The following is an 18,425-nucleotide window of genomic DNA, read 5'->3' on the forward strand; positions in this document are numbered from 1 at the left end:
TCTTCATATCAAACCCCGTACACTCACACATTACATATTCACTTACAAGGTTCCATTAGCATTAAGGTATAAGCTTTAAGTTGGTTCAGTTAGTATAAATGCTGTAAAATAAAGATATATGATAACTAAGGCTTTATACATGCTAAGAAAGCCGTGTTTGGTTTTGCACTGATGCGTACTCTTTCCACAGTATTTCGGTGATATCGGTGGGGAGATCGCATCATGCATTCTCGAGTTATGGACCGCAGAGACTTCAAGCAACAAAATGTATTAACTTTTATGATGTTGCAGGGGGTGGGTGGGCAGAGATCACCAGCTGTTAGAGGCTGGGTGAGTCTATTTGAACCAGCCTGTTAAATGCTCTGTAACAGATGCTTCTCCCCTGGGAACCAATGATATCAGCAACAAACTTCTCTATTGTCCTGTCTATTCTGGGGGGGTATAAACATGTGTGCTCAAACACTGGGTCTTAGTCTTCATGCTGAATGCTGACAGACGAGGGGTTTCTTGCTGATACCTAACATCTGGACCAGAGGCGCTGCGTTTGTATACTGTACTTGGGTCTGTATGATTCCTTTGCGCTAAAGTGTACACAGATCATAGCATGTAACTGACTGTACTTTTACTTGACTAATACTTTGTGCTTCAGAACCACATGTTCTGAGTCTGGAGTCTCTATTTATTGTATGACTGCGTACGCAAATTAGCGTCATCCTTAGAGGTTTATAGGAAGGATTTTAGAAGGTACAGGCAGGGGTATATAGAGGTTCATTTTAATATCGACAATATATATTTTTTATTTTTAATATTTTTATTATTTTCATATTTTACTTTGTATTCATTTCACAGTGCGCTTTTTTTCTTATTTCCATTTTTGTTTTTGTCTATTTTAAAAAATTTTATGACTCATTTCATTGTTTGTTATGTGCTAAAAAGATGTGTCACTTATTAAATTACACCTTTTATTTGACTAGCGCCCCACATTTTTTATTTTTTGTATTTATCTCTTTTGGGGATTATCCAGTTTCCCCTACTGTGGTGGCTGTCTGTCATTTAGGTGGATTCTATTCCGAGTATATATACATATATTTAAGAGATGGTCTATGATCATTATATTATCTGGAAGCGTATCTTCAGTATCTTATAGGTATTAGTGCCTTGGGTTTCTTATATAATAAGTGACATACCTATCAAAAAACATAACTGGTGTCACAGCATGATTAGAGTGCAACTAACCCATATAATCAGAGAGACAGTTATCGCGGACTGAAATATGCTTAAAAACATGCTAGACTCAGACACTCATTGAGCCCCATCGGAGCCACTGTATTCAGGCGATAGATCCAGGATGCCTCTAATTGTAATAATTTCCTATTGTAATCACCACCATTAACCAAATAAGACACATGCTCAACAAGTTTGTAATGCAGTGTGGCCAAGGAGTGCCTTGCTGACAAAAAATGCCTGGCAACCGGCTTGTCAATAGTTTTGCCCTCCAAGGCTAACCTGTTAGCAGACCAATGCTGTGCTGCCCTCTGAATGTACATATGGTCTTGCCCACATAAGCCAGCCCACATGGGCATTTGATGACATAGACTACGTACTTGTGCATGTTAACACATGTCTAATGGGAATCTTGCAACCTTCTGCTTGGCTGCCTCTAAATCTTTCCTCAAATAACCACTAGTCAGAAATGTATCAAGCATTGTATCAATATCAGATCTAGAATGTTCCTCACTAGATGTGATCCTCCAAACTCTCAGGAATTGTGAGAAAGGTATACCTTTCTTCATAGCCACTGGATGGTAGCTAAGTGCATGCATCAGTGTATTCATATCAGTCGGCTTGGTAAACAGACAAGTATTCAAAACATCACTTTTTCTAGAGATTTTAACAGCAAGGTAATTAACAAATTCCTCACTGCATGTATAAGTGAACTTGATGGTACTGTCTATGGTGTTAATCACTTCCATAAGGGCTGTGAATTCTCCAATCTCACATGCCCACAGAATAAGAATGTCATCAATGTAGCATATATAGAAAATTAACTTATCAGAAAACTCTCTATTGGTCAAGAAAAGTTTCCACTCCACTTCATACATATAGGCATGGACAAATGCCATGGCCACATTGGACCCCATGGCACAGCCTTGTTTCTGTAAGAAAAAACACCCATCAAAATAAAAATAGTTCCTACTGAGTGTTTTCTCAAGTAAATCCAAAAAGAATGAAATTTCAGGACCTTTATACATAGGATTGTTCTCCAACAGTGACCCAATGGCCTCCAAACCACAGGCATGTGGTATGTTGGTATAAAGGCCAACTACATCAATACTACACAACAAAAACTTTTTTGGCTAATTTGTTAGAGCATGCAAATTGAGTAGTAAGTCCGTAGTATCCCTGAGGTATGTTGCTTCAGCCTGAATCACCGGCTACAAAAAAAGTACAAATATTTAGAGATAGTAGCAAACAGTAAGTAACAGGCAGCAACAATCGGCCGCCCAGGCGGTTTAACCAGACTTTAGTGGATTTTGGGTAATGAGTAAATTAAAGGCACCTTTGGGTGCTCCACAACTAGTGCTTTCCTGGTAACGGAATCAATAATAGAAATAGAAAGTATGGTGGTCGCTCACATCAGCTTAATGATATTGCTCAGGTGCTTGTAAAGGGTGGGGTTTATACTGTAGCACAGAAAAAAAGAATATTCCCTCCAGCACATTGCAGCAATATTAGCAAACAGAAACCAATTAATGTTAGGGACGCCAGTATGGAAGAGCCTTGACACTGGCCTGGCGCTTAATCATATATTTGCAAATGTATGCAACCAATACCTCTGAATTTCTATTATGTAGGATTCAAGTATTTTTGCTAATATTGCTGCAGTGTGCTGGAGGGAATCCTCTTTTTTCTGTGGAACAGAATCAATAATGCCTTTCTCAAGGGCTGTAAAAAATAAACGGATCAATTTCATTTTTGTAGAGCATAGTCGGATCGCCATCCAATTTTGTATATACAGCAGTATCAAGCAGCTGCCTATAAATCTCTTGCTTGTAATGCACAGTGTACTGTAGCACTATAGCGCCACCCTTATTTGTTCTTCTGATGGTAATATCTCTATTGGCACTAAGGGCCTGATTCAGAGTTAGGAATAGAGAGAGATATAGCACTTAACTGTGTGCCTGGACAAACCATGTTGCAATGCAAGGTGTGTAAATACATAATTTTGTTTGCAAATAGTGTAAATACTGTCTGCTTTTACATGTAGCCCACATATACTGCACAGCTTTATTATTACTCTACAATTTAGATGTCAGTTTGGACACCTCCCTCCCAAATCTAAATCTCTCTGCACATTTTAAATCTGCCCCACCTGCAGTGCAGCATGGTTTCACCAAGATGATCAGTTGAGAGAGATATCTCTCTCTATTCCCAACTCTGAATCACGCCCTAAGTGTGCGTAGCACAGATAATTCCTCCTTGGATAGATTAGAGCATATATTAGTTCTATCCTTGGCAAAATCAACAACTGAGGAGTCCAAGACTCTAATGTAATTCTTGATTGCACTATTCTGTGAAGGGGGCTCAAAATGCGATTTGGCTCTAAATGGATGCAAAGGTCCCACGGTGTCTGTAGTAGCAGGGTTGTTATCGAAATAGTCTCTCAATTTGAGGTTACGATGGTGTTTGTGTAACTCAATTTTCCAATTAAATTCATTGAATCCTGATGTCAGTACAAATGACAGACCCTTATCCAATAGGGCTGTTTCTTCTGCAGTCAATATGTGTGAGGACAGGTTAACCACTACATCCTCTACTTTCATGCATGTCTGTTTTTTTATTTTTGATAGGTATGTCATTTATTTGTATCTGCATATTATTGCTCTACATGTGTATCATGTACTTTTTATTAATTTTTTCTATCTGTATGGGCCAGCTGCATCATACTATGTGTACCTTATGGCTAAGCTTGTCTATATTACTGGTATAGCCTGAGGGGTTTTAATACAGCCCTGTGATTTGTTGTACATATGCGTGCATTTTGCATATACAAGCCATATATGTGCATGCATAACACTGTCTTTATGTCTTTTCATTTTTGTTTGCATATTGCATTGGTTTCCATGGCTGCGGGGTGATGATGCGTGCTCTGCTTCCATGGTTGCTGGACGCTCTGGGCTTTGGGTGCATGTGGTGTGCTGCCTCTGACATAATTGTTACGTGACGCGTGCATCACATGTGCGCTTAGCCAGGTAGTGCAGCTCCATTGGGTGGGATAACATGTTCACCTTCTATTTAAGGTAAGATTTGTCACTGTATGTTTTGTAAGCCTTGAAGAAAGATGTAATAAAACATCTGAAACGTCGCTTTAAACAAGCTGTTTTATTCGTTTTTGTCAGTGGAGTGCTGCCTATCCAATATTGTATGTGTATATATATATATCTGAAACGTCGCTTTAAACAAGCTGTTTTCTTCGTTTTTGTCAGTGGAGTGCTGCCTATCCAATATTGTATGTGTGTGTGTATATATATATATATATATATATATATATATATATATATATAGTTTATATATATATATATATATATAGTTAAGTGATTAGCAGGTTTTATCATTCGCTTCCTAGATTGCACGTTGTATGCTATCTATATATAAATATATGTGGGTGGTGTTTTTTGCCAAGAATCAACAAATAATGAACACTGCTTTTATATTGGTGATGTCTGAAAGGTTTCAATCAAAATGCAAGGATTTCCAGATGCATTCTGCCAGTTGTATAAAAGGGTGATCAGAAGTGTCCAGCCTAAGACTCTTTTATACTATAAATCAATCTTCTGTGAAAAGCATTATGAAAAGATATTTGAAAAGAGAATTTTCTCAGACTGGTGATAAAATGACAGTGACAATTACTATAGAAACCTACTTAAAATCCCAGTGTCATCCACTTGTAGCCGTAGAGAATAATAATTGCAGTCCCCGAGGCTGATTTAGGGATTCTCATGGTCTGTCTAGTTTATACCTATATCTTAAAGTAAAAGTACCCATATATGAGCGGGCCAGGCATTATTTAGGTGTTTTGTATAGATTTTTAGTCCTATCCTGGGTGCTATATTCTTTTTGTATTACTGTTGCTGAACTCTGCTTTTCATCTGACCATTGTTTTTCCCATGTCTTTGGTGTTTATATTGTTTTTGATGTTGTACCACTTTTGTCTGTATTTATGACTGGTCTACCTGCGATCTCTTGCTCTATCGCTGGCTACTAGTTATGGCCATATTGGTCAGCAACTATATTTATGTCTACAAGAGCTAGAAGGCTCCATTAAAATCATAACTCATTTGCTAAAGGGATTATATGTTACCAAAAAGCTTAGTTTATTGCTGTTTGTGACTGGGCCACTTGCGCAATCTTTAGATGGCTTTAGCGGTACAGTTACCAGCAATCAGAGCTCAGCAACAGTGTTTATGACTTCAGTGAAACCTTCCAGGCATTGCTGGATTAAACAGCAAATTAAACCTATACAGGTTTGAATGAACCTGCTTTTCAAACTGCCTTTAACTTGTTTGAAACATGTTCAAATTCAACGAATTTGCAAAAGTCTGAGAACTTGCAAGGTTTGGGAACCATTTTTAAAACACAAAAATTTGTACTGGTGACCATCACAGTATTTTGTAAGTTGTATATTCTAGAGCAAAGGATTGATGTGACTTATTAAGTTGTATCAGAACTGTTCAGTGCAATCATAAGTTCCCCTTTAGAATGTAAGCTCTTGCAAGCAGGGCCCTCTACCCTCTTGTGCTTCTCCTTACTTGTCACGACCAAGATTTCTCGGCATAAGGGATGATGGGTATTACCTGTGAGGGCGCTGTGGCGTGGTCCTTCTGGTGGAGGGGCTGGTGTCTGGCAGCAGGCATTGGCTGTGCGAGGTGTTCCATAGGCATGGTGTCATTTTGTCTGGGGTAGGCCTGGTGGTGTTTCCATTCCACTCTGGTATGGGCACCGCCATCTTGCTTCTGGTCATGTGACTTAGTTGCCCCAGTACTGGTGTGTCACATGCTCTCTCTGACCTATCATGATTCTGCACTGGGTACTTAAGGGAATTCAGAGCTTCCCATAGTTGCCAGTACAATGTGTTTTAAAGCTTAGCTGAGAGAGTTCCTGTGCTTCTGAATAAACCTGTCTGTTTGAGTGCTCGCCTGTGTTCCTGCTGGATCCCAGCTTCAAAGTAGGCTACACCGCTCTGCTTGCTCCCAGTCTCCTGCTGGAACCATCCTGCACCTTCTATTTACCCTTTCCCTGCCAAAGGACCTGTGTTTACAGTTAACCCTGAACCTACCCTTCCTCCATTTACCTAGCTCTACACTGAGCCATCTCAGTACAACTCTCCACTTAATTTCATCAGCTGCTGCTAATCCAATTACTCCATAACCTCTCCGGATCTCATCTCACCAGTATCAATCAGTAACTGTTTTCCTGTCTGCAGCCCTGCAGTGACCATTTGGAATACAAAGACTCTTATTAATTCTGCCACTACCTAGACATTACCCATTCATACTTCACTACAGTTTGTAATCATCACCAAACTCTTAATATTCTGTACTTTATTTTATCTGTATACATGTCTGCAAGTTCACCCATTAAAAAACCCACTTTTCAATTTAAATCCATTCAGGTTTCTGCTCCTATTACCACCCCAGGTCCACAACAAACCCAGATCCCAATATTACTTTATTTTCTACTACTTCTTACTCCCCACTAGGGCACCTAACACTTGGTTGCTTAAGTTCTGTTGCTTATTTGGATGTTATTGTAGCAATGTATATTATCCATGTCCTTGTCCTGAATTGTATTGTATTGTACTGTAAGTTACTGGTCACTATTTGTTTATGTACTTTGTAAGGCGCTGCGTAACACTTGTGGCACCATATAAATAAATGATAATAATAATAATAATAATAATAATAATAATCACTGTCATAACGTGACAGAAATGGAGGCAAAGCAGAAAGTCACAGACAGAGAGTTGTATAGTGAAAGGAGAGACATGTTTGAAAATAGTATTTGTGTATAAAATTTACAGTTGTTTTTTTATATTATAAAATGTTATTTAGCTAGTAATCTGTACCAGGATGGTGAACTGACTGGGAAATACTGTGTAGCAGTTAGTACATAGATATGTAGTGTACAGTATAATGCAGTACTGTCTGAATGATTTATCTTTTTCCTTTCTTTATTACACAGTTTACACCTACAATACCACACAAAGACCACAGCATGACACATATGTTTTCTGCAAATATTGTACTTCTTAAAATTTACTAGTCGAAAAAGTGCACAGTTTGAGACATCTGAAAGGGAGTGAATGTTTACTCATTGCCAAGGAATGCTTACAAAAACTATGCATTCATTACATTATAGGGGTACAGGTCTCTTTTAATATACTGGCCACCACAGCTCAGTAAGAGACCCAATTCTTGCAAGATTACTGTTGTGCATTCCCCAATCTGATCACATAGACACCAATCCTACAATGACCAGACGTGGGCTGGTTTTCACTATGGATTCCATGCGCCGGGATATGTTTAGTATACCAACACAGGGGATGCTGGTGTTTACAATATTGGTGCCGGAATCCGGACACTTGTTAGAATCCTGGCACCGGCATTCCAACCGCCAGCATTCTGATGGCAAGTAGCAGGGTTGAGGGGAGGGTTAGGGTTTAGGATTAGGCACTAAGTAGAGGGTTAGGGCTAGGCACTGGGGGGAGGGTTAGGTTTAGGGTGTGGCGAGGGGGAGGTTGGGTTTAGGCACTAGGGGGAAGGTAAGGTTCAGGCATCAGGGAGAGATGGTTAGAGTAGAGAGGGGGGGTTAGGATACCTACTAACAGGTGTCAGTTCCCTAACCATGTCGGGATGCCGGCATCAGGATTTTGAACGCTGGGATCCCGAGTGCCGGCAATTCATACCCATACCCATGCTCCTTGTCTACCTGATATAGTGAAATCCAGCCTAAGCTGTCTAGCATTGGGGCAGGTTGGAGATTTAAAGATGTCTCCTTATATTTGGACATGCATAATTGGGATACAACAAGTCACACCCCAGGTCTATTCAAACCATGCCCAGTCCATTCAAACCCCACCCCTAACCACCCACTAATGCCCACTTGCGGGTAAAACTAAACAGCTCTGAAAGTCCACAAATCATAACTATCCCACCAAAACTGTATGTTGGACAGGCACACTGTCCAAATAATTATCAGTGAGATACTTTCACTGCTCAGAGAAAAAACCTTGCAGGGTTCATCTATGCTCACAAAATACAATATGTTAAACTATTTAATTACCTGAGTAATAATTTACTTAGGAATATGTTGATTAGACTTAAAGAAGGCTGCTCTCGCAACTAGTGATTGGAAATATTATGTAGGTCACACCAGTCAATGATTTGAAAAGCATTTTGCTGTCTTAAAGATTAAAGATTAATCTACTGTGATTATCAACATAAGGTACAGTGTACTTACACACTTGATACTGATTTGTGGCTTTCAAAGATTATTGAAAAGCTTTATAGTTGATTTTTCAGTTTTCTCTACAAGAGAAATATTTTACATTGAATGGGCTTTTTGTATAAAAAATCATGTGCAGGTTTCAGTATTGCAGACACACAATAGTATTTATATATTGTTGTTAACTTTGCTTTTTTATAAAGTTAAATTGTATTTATCAATTACAGACTGTCAACAATCACTAACATTTGTATGTGACTTGCTGCCTTTAAATTTTTTTTTTAAGAATCCTATATTTTTAAAATTAAATCAAAACTCTTTAATTTAATTTCTGGTGCTGTTGTTGGGGTGATTATGTGTTAATTTATGAATGAAAAACTCAATGCATTCCACCAACAAGTATGATAATCAACAATTTCAGGAAACATGGCGGTTTTACATATATACATACATATTTTACATATAGCTATATTTTGATGAGTGCCAAGTTGCATCTACTGTGGGATAGGCTAATATTTGCTCATGAATTTCTTTTAAATTGGCTAAATCTAGAATAAAATGTTAAATAAATTGTGCACCAGTTTCTACTTGGTACCACAGAATAAAGATCATGTTATGTGAATAATATCAGCATATTAGTGTGAGTCGAAAGAAATTGCATTTTGCCATATATATTACTTGTATGATGTTTAGCCGAAAATTTATTGTGTGACTATATCAAATATTTATATCAAATGCTAAATCTGGCACCATTTTCAATTGGACAATGCTGGCCACACACTAGACCAACTTACATCCAACCAGCCAACTTGTTGATTGGTTGGAATGAAAATCTGGTAACGTATGGGAGTAAATGATTATCAGCAATTTGCTCCTAAATGCCAGAAAACAGATGAAAATGGATGTTCAGACAAGTTTGTTAAAAGTTTGATCTAAACAATTTGTTCTAGCATCAGTTTTTGTCCATTTTCCAGCGTTTGGGAGCAAATTGCTGATTGTCATTTGCTCTCATACCTCACCAGATTTTCATTCCAACCAATCAACAAGTTGGCTGGTTAGACAGATAATCTTTAGATGTGTGGCCAGCTTTAGTCTAGACTTCTAGATACATAATGTAAAGCCTGCTCACAATGATACTAAAATTTGACATTATATAACCCTTGAAATAAAGGTAACCCATTGTTAAATTATGTTTACGATTTATTATATATTGCAAAGAGTGTATAATGAAACTTACATTGAGAGAAAATGCTAATTTTATTGATGAGGAAATATTACCTTTACAAATATAGAGCAATGTGTTTGTGCAGGTTAACCATGAAATTGTTGAGCGGTGAATGCACCTACTGTACAGTATTAAGTTGTAGTTCCATGAAAATACAAGTGTCTGTGTGGCATGCTTTGTTGGGATAAATTACATGATACTGTGACTCTAAGTGCACTGCATTAGATTATCATATACAAACAGCATAATCAATGATCAATAGGTGCTTAATCATGATTTTTTTTCTCAAAGAAATAGGCTTTATCTGAAGGTGCTGTCATAACTACAGTGTACCACTTCATAAATTATTACAACTGTCTTTGTGCAAACTGTTTTACTGTATGTTGCATAAATATCGATGCATACAATTTGGAATTGAAGGACTAGAGATGAGTAAAGGTTTCAAAATTGTTAAGTGAAATACTGTATTAATTTCATTCTTGCATTTTGCCACACAATTTCATACCTTACAAGCTGATACAAACTATCCCATACAGCAAAATGAATGAATCATTTTCAGTCCAGTATTATTCATACATAAAAGATTCTAAAATATGCAAATTTACACATACAGAATAGTGCAAAACTCTCTTTCTAGTCTGGACTAAAGATGTGTAAATTATCATTTTCTGTAGCTTTTTTTTAATAAGAATTGCTTAATGTTCAGCTGGTACATTGTGGCTATTCTATTTTTCAGTAGTTGTTGAGTTGTTCTATGAAATGTATTAATTTGTAACAGTAAACTAATATTATACAAATTAGTTTGCACTTACATTTTACGTATATACAACATAGAAGAGATTGAATACCAAGTCTACACTACAACAGAAAATGCTACAATTGCAAATGTAACATGATAAGAAAGAGAAATGTATACCTAAACAAAGATTCATCTACATATATAAATGTATATGTATAAATAGAGGACTTGTTTCCGCTAGGGGAAGGATGCACTTGTCATTTGTAACAATAATTGTTACAAATGGCGAGTGCATCCTTCCCTTAGTTCCATTTGGTCCTTGGAAGCACCCTGAAGTTGTCTCTACATTGTTGAGAGTGCAGGACTTCTGGGATATATATATATATGCTTTCACATGAGGTTAATGTGGAGCAGCAGGTTTGTGCAGAAATGGAGCAATTAGACAGCATGATAACGAGCTCCAGTCCAGGTCTTCCTAGACTCTAATGTAAGCCACAAGCAAGGCTAATTAGCAGCACCTGTTATCTCTTTTAAAGCTGTTTCAGTGCAGGTCCACAGTGATCCTGATGGTGAAATAGTCGCCCTGGTTATAGGCCCGGGGGTGACTAGTGTTAGGGATCCTGGACCTGAGAGTCCACTAAAAGAACTGTTATGCTGTTTGGAAGGTTATGTGTACCAACCTGTAACATCTTGCCTGTGAACACTGCACTGTCCTGTATACCTGCCTGTGGTGAGGAAATAAAGCTTCTGTTAAATTTTCCCCGGTCTATGTGATCATTGTCAATATATATTTATATATACACATAGATAGATAGATAGATAGATAGATAGATAGATAGATAGATAAGCTTAGAGGCAAGTAATGCATACTCTCTATAAAAATTCACAAATTCATGGGTGCTCAGTCATAATAATAAATAGAGAAGTCCAGTGTAACCAGAAAACACCAATTCAATTCTGCCAAATGATATATATATTGTGCATGTTTAAAACAGCATCCAAAAACACCTTCAGTCACAAATCAAAGTGCATACATCTTATACTGCATGCATAGCAGACTTCATGGGCATGGTGCAGTTCAAAAGCAACAATATTAATCCAAGAACAGTATATATATATATACACACACACATATATATTAGAGATGAGTGGTCTGGATTACCTTGAATCCAGACTGCTCCCAACTTTTTAGTCCTGGCCACATCTGAGTCCTGGCTTGGGGTTTTCCACCAGATCGAGGCTGAATATCATCCATTGGATTCTCTCTGACTTTGGATTCCATTTAGGGAGCTGCTGCCGGGACTCCATTCACTCCAGTCCAGTCACACTTCTGCATGCTGCAATCCCCAAGTGGGTCTGTGTCTATCTCTAAGGGTCTGTGTCAATCTCTAAGGGTCTGTGCAGCTTTGTGTCCATCTCTAATGGACTGTGCTGCTGAGGCTGTGTCCATCTCTAAGGTACTTTATTGCTGGGACTGTGTCCATCTCTAAGGAGCTGTGATGCTGGGGCTGTTTCCATCTCTAAGGGGCTTTGTCCATCTCTAACAGGCTGTGGTGCTGGGGCTGTTTCCCTCTCTAAGGGGCTGTGCTATCACTATGTCCATCTAAGTGGTAAGCTGTGTCAAGTCTCCTTAGTCTGAGTAGTCTAATTCGTCTAATTCCATCAAGTGGTGCTGTACTGACTCCACAGGCCCCCCTCTGTGTTCACAGTGTGACTACATATTTGTCAGCAAAAAACCTTTAAAGTAATAAAATAAGTGAAAAAAATTAAATAAAGTTGAAAAAATAAAAATTGTTGTATAGTATATGTACTGCTGTGCACACTGCACCCCAGTACGCTTTAGTACCCCAGAGCGTGTACGTAAAAGAGGTCTGACTCCATGCAGTGTGAGCCAAGCTGCCAGTTTTAAAAATAAAAATTGTTGTATTTGTTTGTACTGTGCACAGCACCAGGGTACATTGTAGTACCACAGAGCATGTGCAAAAAAGCGGTCTGACTCCACGCTGTTGTGAGATTGTCAAAATTTACTAGAAATTAATGGAAATTACCTGGGCGGCACTCACTGGTCTTGTTATCACTCAGAAAAAATAGACGCAGGCGCCAACATCCTTTGATCAACGTTTCAATTCTATTACAGAATTTTCATCAGGATCACAAACATTGTTAATGTACAATCTTACTTTTGAATAGCAAAATCAACCCAGTGAACAGTATACACCCTACATCAGCCGCCTGTCATGACATGATGACATCACCATCCTGAGACGTACAGTACGCCATCCGGCATATGCCACAACCGCTGAATAAAAGCAAAGCAATCATAATAGAACACAGTTGTAGCAATAACAAAACATAGCAAAATACCAATTGTATTATTCAAATTCCTATAGATTATATCCATATAACCAAAAAATTGTAAACATTAATATATACTATAATCACTATTTAAATCACCCAACATTATGAAATAGAACTTCTATAAAAAACAGCTCAGACTAAAGCTCACATTAAGTCAAGCTCACATTAAGTCCATGTGGGGAGACTGTGTCGAGATATTATATCCAAAGTGCCTCACTCTTGAGAAGGGCATTAGCCTTATCTCCCCCTCTAATGGTTTTAGGAATGCAGTCAATAATTTTATAATGTAATCTTGAAAGATTATGCTTGTACATCTTGAAATGTCGGGCCACCGGCTGGTCCACATCTCTTCCTTCTTGAGCCAACCGAATTGAGGACCTGTGTAGGGCCATTCTTTCCTTAAACTGACTTGTAGTCTTCCCTACATAGAGAAGACCACAAGGACAGCAGATGAAATATATTACATGTGTAGCAGAACAAGTTACCACTTGACACATGTGTAAATGCTTTTCTTTATGTGGATGTGCAAAGAAACTACCAGTTTCTAGGTATCCACCAATTGTACACCCTGTGCACTTAGAGCATCCAGGTTTATGAGTTAAAAATTTGCTGTTATGTCATTATGAACTAGCCAGTCTTTTAAGTTCTTATTGCGGGTATACCTAGACATAAGTGATGTATCTTTTAATGTCTTTAAACCTGCATAAGAAGTAATTAGAGGCCACAGTTCTTTTGCTGATTCATGTATATAAGTACTAGATGTATTGTAGGGCTGTGTATTATAGGGCTGTACGAATGGCAGCCTTTTCATCTTCATTTGTAATTTTTCTTCCTTGGGAGCAGGGATAGCCAAAACTTTGTTTTTGGCCTTGATTAACTTATCATGCCTTTGAGTGGGAATAGGGAAGTCTCCGCTTTGTTGATGAAGGATGTAGGCTAGTGGCATACAGCACTGTATATCTGTCTTGTAGGTTTATGGTCTACCATGGTATGCAAATATTTGTCCTCCTGGGTAACTTGTACGTCCAAATAATGGACAGGAACTTTACTCATTTCGTATGTGGACGTTATGTTCTCATCCAAATAATTAACAATGTACATAATTTCCACAAATTGGGGTTCAGTTTTTTTCCATTTCATAAATAGATCATCTATATAGCGTATGAAAAACAATATGTTCTTTAAATTTTTTAAATTAGATAAGAATAAACTTCTTTCTACATCAAACATACAGTATATGCATTAGCAGATGCAGGTGATACACTTGATCCCATGGCACATCCTTGTATTGGATGTACCATCTACTATCAATAGAAAATAATTACGTGTTAGCATCAGGTCCAATACGTGAAGGAGGAATGGAAGATCCTGTGTATTTACTACTACTCATCAATAATCTTATGACTGCCGCAAGGCCCTTCTTCTGTGGAATATTATATAGACTAATTATATCTAAAGTAGATAAAAAGGAATCTTGTGGAAGTGGGGATAATTGGTGTAGTTTCTGGGGAAACTTAGTTGTATCTTTTAAATACGTATCTTGATCCTGAATGACAGGCTGCAGATATCTGTCTAAATATTGCAAAATTACATACTAGATAGAATTTCTAGCGGCTATAATTGGACTAAGAGGGGGGCGTACAGGATCCTTATGCAATTTAGGGATGGTGTAAACATCGGGGTAATGGGCCACTCTTGCCATAATGATTAATATGTATAATCATCTATTATGTGATCTTCCACTGTATATTTTGGAATTACTTCCAACTCTCTTTTAAAAGTTTCTGTGCATTCTCCAGGCAATTCCTTATAAACAGAGGTATCTCTTAGTTTGTTATAGATCCTCCTTGATTTAGGTCCTGGATAACAACACCACCCCCTTGGTCCACTGGGCAGAAAATCACATCCTAATAAGAACTTTTTTTAAAGCAATCTTCTCTGCTTTGGTGATATTGCTTCATTGATTTTTCATAGAATTGGCATTGGTTATCACTTTATTATCCAGTACTCTGGCAAAGCACTTTATAGACGCATTGGTTGAGGCCGGATCGAAATTAGAATAATGTCTGATCTTGGGTGATTTTAATTGTATATAGGACTCTGAACTATCCTGTGTTTGAAAAGGCTCTTTAATCCTGAGCTCCCTCCAAAAACATATATGTCCAAATCCCACTGAAATTCATTTCAATCATTGGAAGGAACATATGCATGAATTTCTATTTTGGAGGGCACCCTGACTCAAAGTAATTTCAAAAGGGAGTGCCGATTACTGGAATATATATATATATATATATATATATATATATATATATATATTAGATCAGATGGAGTCCCACAGTTTGATTCTTAGTGAAAGCTTCAACCAAAGAAAAATATCCCACATACATATTTACATATTTGAAATACTTAAAACTTCTGGCTAACCAGGGCCAGATTGAGGCTTGTGGGGGCCCTAGTTATGTCAGTGTGACCCTACCGTGGACAGGTGTCCAGTGGCACCTGTTTCTGGATTTGGGCTGTGCTGCAGCTGATCTGTGTTGTGAATGCAGCAGCACAGTCAGCGCTGCTGCATAGAGCGCAGAGTGGCTCCTGAAGCCTGACATCAGTGATCAGCATCATGGACATATGTCATGTTATGCTGATGAGGGCACTTGGGAGCTACTCCTCTGTGCTCAATGTAGCAGTGCTGACTGTGCTGTTGCATTCAGAACACAGATCAGTGGCAGCTCAGCCCCCATCTGGGAACAGGTGCCACTGGACACCTGTTCTCGGCAGGGTCACACCAATACATATTGTGGCAGTATCTCCAGAGATGGCATTGGTAAGCAGAAGATTCTGTTTGGGGTTGGATAGATCCTCCCACACAGGGTAGAAATACAGAGTTATGACACATCTGTGTGTGCCTTGTGGAGAGAGCTCAGGTGTGGGCTGATGACAAGGCAGACCAGTCAGGCTGCTGTTGGAGACAGTCTATGTGGGACTGTGGCAGCCAGAGAGCCTAGTGAAGCTAAGCAAGCCATTGGGGGCCAGGAGGCCTATGTCTGGACCTTGCAGGAGGCAGAGGGGACCATAAACTTCTCAGACTGTATAACATTGAAGCAGCTGGGCTGCAGGCAGAGGAAGCCAGGGCATACTGTATACCTGGAGGATACAGGGAAGGCCACCAAGACTGATGGTGTTTTTATAGCTGTGGCAGCCAATCCAAGCCATGCTGGAGTCGGCAATAGACCTGCAGAGAAGCAGGCAGAGACTTTATTGGCAGAATAGCTGCACTTTGTAGGAATGTGTTCAAGAAGTGAGCTAGTGCCCTAAGAGAGGGCTAGGTTGTTTGCTATTTTCTATTTAGGTTTCCTGATTACCATGCTGGAAGTAAAGCACCATGTTTGTTTATTTTACTGGAATGCCATGTGTGGACTCTAATTCTGCACCCAATCACTACACCACCGACACTAATCTACCGAGCTAATTACCCCAAGTTATCACAATATAAATATATATATATATATATATATACATATATATTATATATACTGTGTATATATATATATATATATATATATATATATAGATTTATATATTCAAGTGTCTGTTAAACACTCTCACACACATATGTAATATGTATGTAGCAAACATCTATATTATATATAACATACACCCTAACACACAAATATACAGTATACACACATACATACACAGTATACATACACATTAACACATACATGCGCACGCAAATATAGACACTAACACATACACTGTATACACACACTAACATACTGTATATGCAATAACACATACACATATACACAAACACATACATGCACATATATACAGTACACACTAACACATACTGTACTGTATATACAATAACACATACTGTATACACAAGCACATACATACACAAACAAACCACACATAAACACATACATACACATATATACACATAAACATATACGTACACATATATACACAAACATATACATACACATATATACACATAAACACACATATACACATAAACACATATATACACATAAATACATACATACACATATGAAAACATATACATACACATACTGTACATACACAAACACATACATACACATAACAATAAAATAGTACACACACACACACTTACTGTATATTTTATGCAGCTGCTGTTCACTTCATTAGGCTCTGCCCCTCGCGCCACAATGTCATGATTAATGGGTCACATGGGCCCCCACTTAGGCCATGGTAGCAGGGTGAATTGTATGTCTGGGGGGGATTCTAGGTACTGCATGCTCTAATGGTAGTGCACCGCTGTGTGTGGGGGCCCCAGGATGACCTCCCCTGTCACCCCCCCCTTAATCCAGTCTTGTGGGTAGCCCACAAAAAATGTTATGTTTTGGTAACATATCCCACAAATTATAACTGATATATGCCCTATAATGTAAAATATATTTTAAATGTCAACACAGGATCATTACATTTAGCATCACTATGCATTACATTTGTAATAGTCTATTCATTAATTGCAGTAATTGAAACATATCATACAAGATAATATTTCACTGCAAGAAATGTCACTGTGTTCTTTTTACAGGAAAGGATTTGTCATATAAGAAACTAGGAACTGACACGAAGACTGGCTTAGATTTGCATTATCTGGAGAGCGATGACATTCCCACATCTGCTTTGGAGCTAGAATGGGACATGGAGACTGAGCTGGAGGAACTTGGAACCAGTCACTTTCAATCTGATGGTTTCACTCACCACCATGGGAACAGTCTGGCAAATCCATCACACGCAATTGCCTCCAGTCATCCTTCAAATTCACCGATGGGACGTTTCCAACGATTAGAGGAGGAGCCAGAATACTTTTCTCATTGGACAGAATCAAAGCCAAAGACCTCCCAACATTTTTGCATGATTGCAAAAACATTTTGCACATTCACATGTACATTTATCTTGGGGATATTAATAGGATATTTTACAAAAAGAAGTCCTTCCAGTAACTGTGTATTGTCAAATGAGTCTGCTTCTTCGAGTGAACTCCCTATTATCAATGAGATATTAAATGACATCACGAAAGAACATATTGAACAATATTACAGGTATGTGCATCCTGCTTTGTACAGTATATGTCTGCAATTTACCAGCATGTCTGATGATAATAATATATATTTTCTGCAGTGGTTAGATTACATTGCTTAAAGTTACAACAATTGTATTGTTGTTTCAGGTATTTTATATTTAATGATCCGTCAATTATATACATAGAAAAACCTACTAAAATCAAATTTAATTATAAATAGAAAGTTGTAATCTTGTGGCCAAGGATTCAGATTCATTCAGCAAGTAAGAGTGAGATGCTATGCTGGCACTCTCTCCTGTCTACCATAATTTGTAACTGGAAACTGGTGCTTTCATTTGATTTTTGAAGTTTATTGACGCCATAAAACACAAACTATACTTCCTTATACTGTCAGAATTCTTATATGTGCTTTATACTCTAGGTCCATAGATGCCAAATCTCTCAGGTTATTTGGAGAGTCCCATGGACTTCCACAAGAGTACAGCACCCTCAAGTATTCTGCTTATCTCCTAGTGAAATGGGCA

At 38.2% G+C, this 18,425-nt stretch overlaps 1 protein-coding gene across 3 annotated transcripts in view; it reads left to right on the forward strand.

Annotated features, from left to right (window-relative positions):
- The window catches only part of NAALADL2 (N-acetylated alpha-linked acidic dipeptidase like 2), an 860,785-nt gene that overhangs the window by 311,588 nt on the left and 530,772 nt on the right, over positions 1-18,425 (forward strand). For all 3 annotated transcript variants that reach the window (XM_088452339.1, XM_088452338.1, XM_088452340.1), the window contains one exon: positions 17,410-17,920. In XM_088452339.1, the coding sequence (XP_088308465.1) occupies positions 17,410-17,920 (511 nt within the window). The remainder of the gene's footprint in view (positions 1-17,409; positions 17,921-18,425) is intronic.

The sequence above is a fragment of the Taudactylus pleione genome, unplaced genomic scaffold (genome assembly GCF_031769625.1).
Source record: "Taudactylus pleione unplaced genomic scaffold, aTauple2 ptg000037l, whole genome shotgun sequence".
Taxonomy (NCBI): domain Eukaryota; kingdom Metazoa; phylum Chordata; class Amphibia; order Anura; family Myobatrachidae; genus Taudactylus; species Taudactylus pleione.